Source organism: Magallana gigas, chromosome 2 (genome assembly GCF_963853765.1).
Source record: "Magallana gigas chromosome 2, xbMagGiga1.1, whole genome shotgun sequence".
NCBI lineage: Eukaryota > Metazoa > Mollusca > Bivalvia > Ostreida > Ostreidae > Magallana > Magallana gigas.
Genome location: NC_088854.1, coordinates 44,855,630 through 44,858,789, shown reverse-complemented (window position 1 = coordinate 44,858,789; position 3,160 = coordinate 44,855,630). Strand labels below are relative to the sequence as shown.

Genomic DNA, 3,160 nt, shown 5'->3' with positions numbered 1-3,160 from the left:
TGCAAGCATCCTTAAATAATGTAGATTCCAAATAATTAAAACTTTAGCACTGGACTAATACTGTGGCCCCAAAAGGGGTTCAAAGTTTAACATAGAAAGATATATTGAAAATGTTTTTAAAAAGTTCTTCTCGAGAACTATAATGCTACAGTTTGTGAGATTACTATGCAAGGATCCTCAAATTGTGTAAACTCTAATGTAGTGGAACCAAGAGTTATCTTTCTTAATGTTCTGTACAGTCTGAGAGTTATTCCTCTTGAAGTGGAACTCTTCTACGTTCAGTTTTTCAGGTTGTGTACGTGCGGTCCCACCGCAGTGCTACACATTTTCATTCCTATGTTACTATTTATGTTGTTCAAGCCAACCATAAACCTCGGACCATTACTGGGTCCCCAGAAAGGGGTTCAATGTTTAAAATAGAAAAAGCATATGCTACGAAATGTAATGTTACAAGGAACTGCTGTTCAGGTGAGCGATGTGGCCCATGGGCCTCTTGTTTGTTATATTTTATTATAATTAGTGTAAATTCTCACTTGAATTCAAAACCATATAACCCCATAATTTTTCACCCAATACATGTACTGGTGAGTAAATTCGGTAAGCAACCCAAAGTTTGATAAAACTTATCTGTTGATGATATTTTCTAATTCTTTTAAGGTATCCGATCCATAATAGCCTCAGATTCAATGAATCTGGGTGCATAACAGATATGTATGGGTTTAATACTTAGTATACTTGGACATAATTTTCCTATTTAAGTATCAATATGTAAGAGTGGAATGTGTCCTAATTAGTGACCTTTTCCTTATTTTGAAGAGTTGTTCCCCTTTGATTTTATTCTATAAAAATTAATTCTAAAAAAATCTACACGGTCTAAAATTTATTTTCAATAATTTTTGTATTTCTTATGATAAAATACATCTTTCCACCAGAGCATTTTTTGATATTTCTTGTAATTACTTTTTTATTTTAAAAAATGTGCTTGTCTCCATAGACCTTAATGCAATCTTCATTAATTAATTACTGCTTAGTTAATAATATTTTTGAAAATTTCTCTCGGTAAATCTTTTTCTAATCTTAAATGCTTTAAATAAATATCAAAGTATTAAATACATGATGAATATTCAAGGTTGGAAAAATTTGGTCCTAATATGGATCGGATACCTTAAGTGCATGTGTAATCATATCACTTAACAACATGCATGCAAATTTGAGACCTTGTTATTCAAGATTTTGGGGAGAAAATTTTATTCATTCTTAAAAAATTTTACAAAAGACTCACTGTCTAAAAATGAATAACCCTGATAAAAAAAGGTTCCCAGTATCTATTTTTTTTCAATGATTGATATGATATTATAATCTAAGAATCTTTGGTTGATGTAGGTAAGTGGTATTGACTCCGAGGACCATGGAGGATTATCTTGGCAGTACTCCACAATGTCGGTGGATTCCGCATTTATAAGTCATATCGACGAAAATGATGACCTTACATCACAGCTTATTTCAACCAATCAGAAGGCGTAAGGATCAATGTTTTGTTTCCTTCTACTCCTGGTGCAGTTTCCTGCACAGCTGTTTGCCAATTCTAGACTGTCTGAACCAGTACCATGCAGTGCCATTTTTACAGCATATTTGATATACATGTATATATTAAATTTGCAATAGTTAGAAACTTCAATAATTTTGAATGGTCCTAAATTATATAACAAAACCTAATCGGACAATTGGTCTCACAAAAATTATATAAAGCATATTTGTTTTATCTACAAAAACTTTTTTAAATTTTGTAAGCTTACTAATAAATAATTTTTGAAAATGTACATAAAAAGAAAGTACAGGTAGGGGGAGTGAGTTACTCTTAATTACGTCTTAAAGACATTGCATTTTGAGCCAGATTCTGGGCAAAATCATTCACAAGGATATCTCTGCGTATAAATATTGTAAATTTTAAACTTTCGGTGTATTAAGTTTATTAACCAAATGTTTCTGTTTGATTGAATTGTAGCAGATTTTTTTACAATGATTGTTGCAAAATTAAAAAAGTTGATTTTGTACCAAAAGGAAGACTATGTATTACATGTAGTAACTTGTTATTGAGTTACAACCTGTTTTGTTAATCATGGATTGTTTGTTCAATGTGATATTTATTTTTTATCTTGGGATTGATTATAAATGAAACATCTGTGAAAAAGATGAATATCTAAAGGAAGGAATGAAGCTTCATGATCTCATGAAATTTTTTCTCATTGTTCTAGCTATTTATTATCCCTTTGAGTATTGAAGAATTAAACTTAATTTCATAAAACATATCTTTACATTAAATGCAAATGTTTACCGGTATATCATGACATCCAGTGCAAATGATTTTAGGGTTGTTTGAAGAGTTTGTAAACTTTCTTTGTGAGTATATCTTGGCAATTAGATAAAACATTTAGGTTTTCGGAGTTGAACGTATAAAGCAGTATATCATAAATTTGCTTAATTCTTTTCTGTTTATAAAACTACATGGTGTCAGAAATTAAATGAAGATATTTCTTTCCCTTCATCTGATGATATTATAATGCTATTTGTTGAAATGATTTGTTAATGCATTTGTCAAGATAATTGTGCCAATATGTTAAAATTGTGCTTCATATGAATTTGAACATTTTAGAAAAATATTGTGATATACTTAAAAAGTTGTCTATTTTCTCAGTGCAATATGAAATGATTAATATTAATTATAAGATTTAAGTGTATAAAGCTAAATATATATGTATATTATTAAGATATAAGTTTTGTGGAAATGTATTTATATATAGAATTGTTATTACATTTTTTCATAATTCTCATTGTTTTGATTACCTATCTCTATGTTTTATTGTGATTTGATGGCATCTGTTACATTTGATATGAATAAATATTGTAAACATCAAAAGCATGGTTCCAGTTAAACTAATTAAAATGATCTTTGAAACTATTTATTGTATATTTACTTGGTAGAGTCTCAAATACAGGCTAGTTATATAGCTACATTATGATGCATTATGCTAGTAAAATCAATGAAGTTAAATCTTGTACATATTATACTATCGACTCATGTATATTTCTCAGTGCATATACTAAAGGAAGACAAGGTTTATCAACACATTGTACTTAATGGTGACAGATATGTCAGGTA

General features: G+C 29.3%; 1 protein-coding gene across 1 annotated transcript in view; it reads left to right on the top strand.

Moving 5' to 3' along the window:
* The window catches only part of LOC105321200 (vitellogenin receptor), a 39,206-nt gene extending 36,287 nt beyond the window's left edge, over nucleotides 1-2,919 (top strand). The window contains exon 32 of the mRNA XM_034445430.2: nucleotides 1,384-2,919. Within this exon, the coding sequence (XP_034301321.2) occupies nucleotides 1,384-1,524 (141 nt within the window). The 3' untranslated portion in view covers nucleotides 1,525-2,919. The remainder of the gene's footprint in view (nucleotides 1-1,383) is intronic.
* The last annotated feature ends 241 nt before the right edge of the window (nucleotides 2,920-3,160 follow it).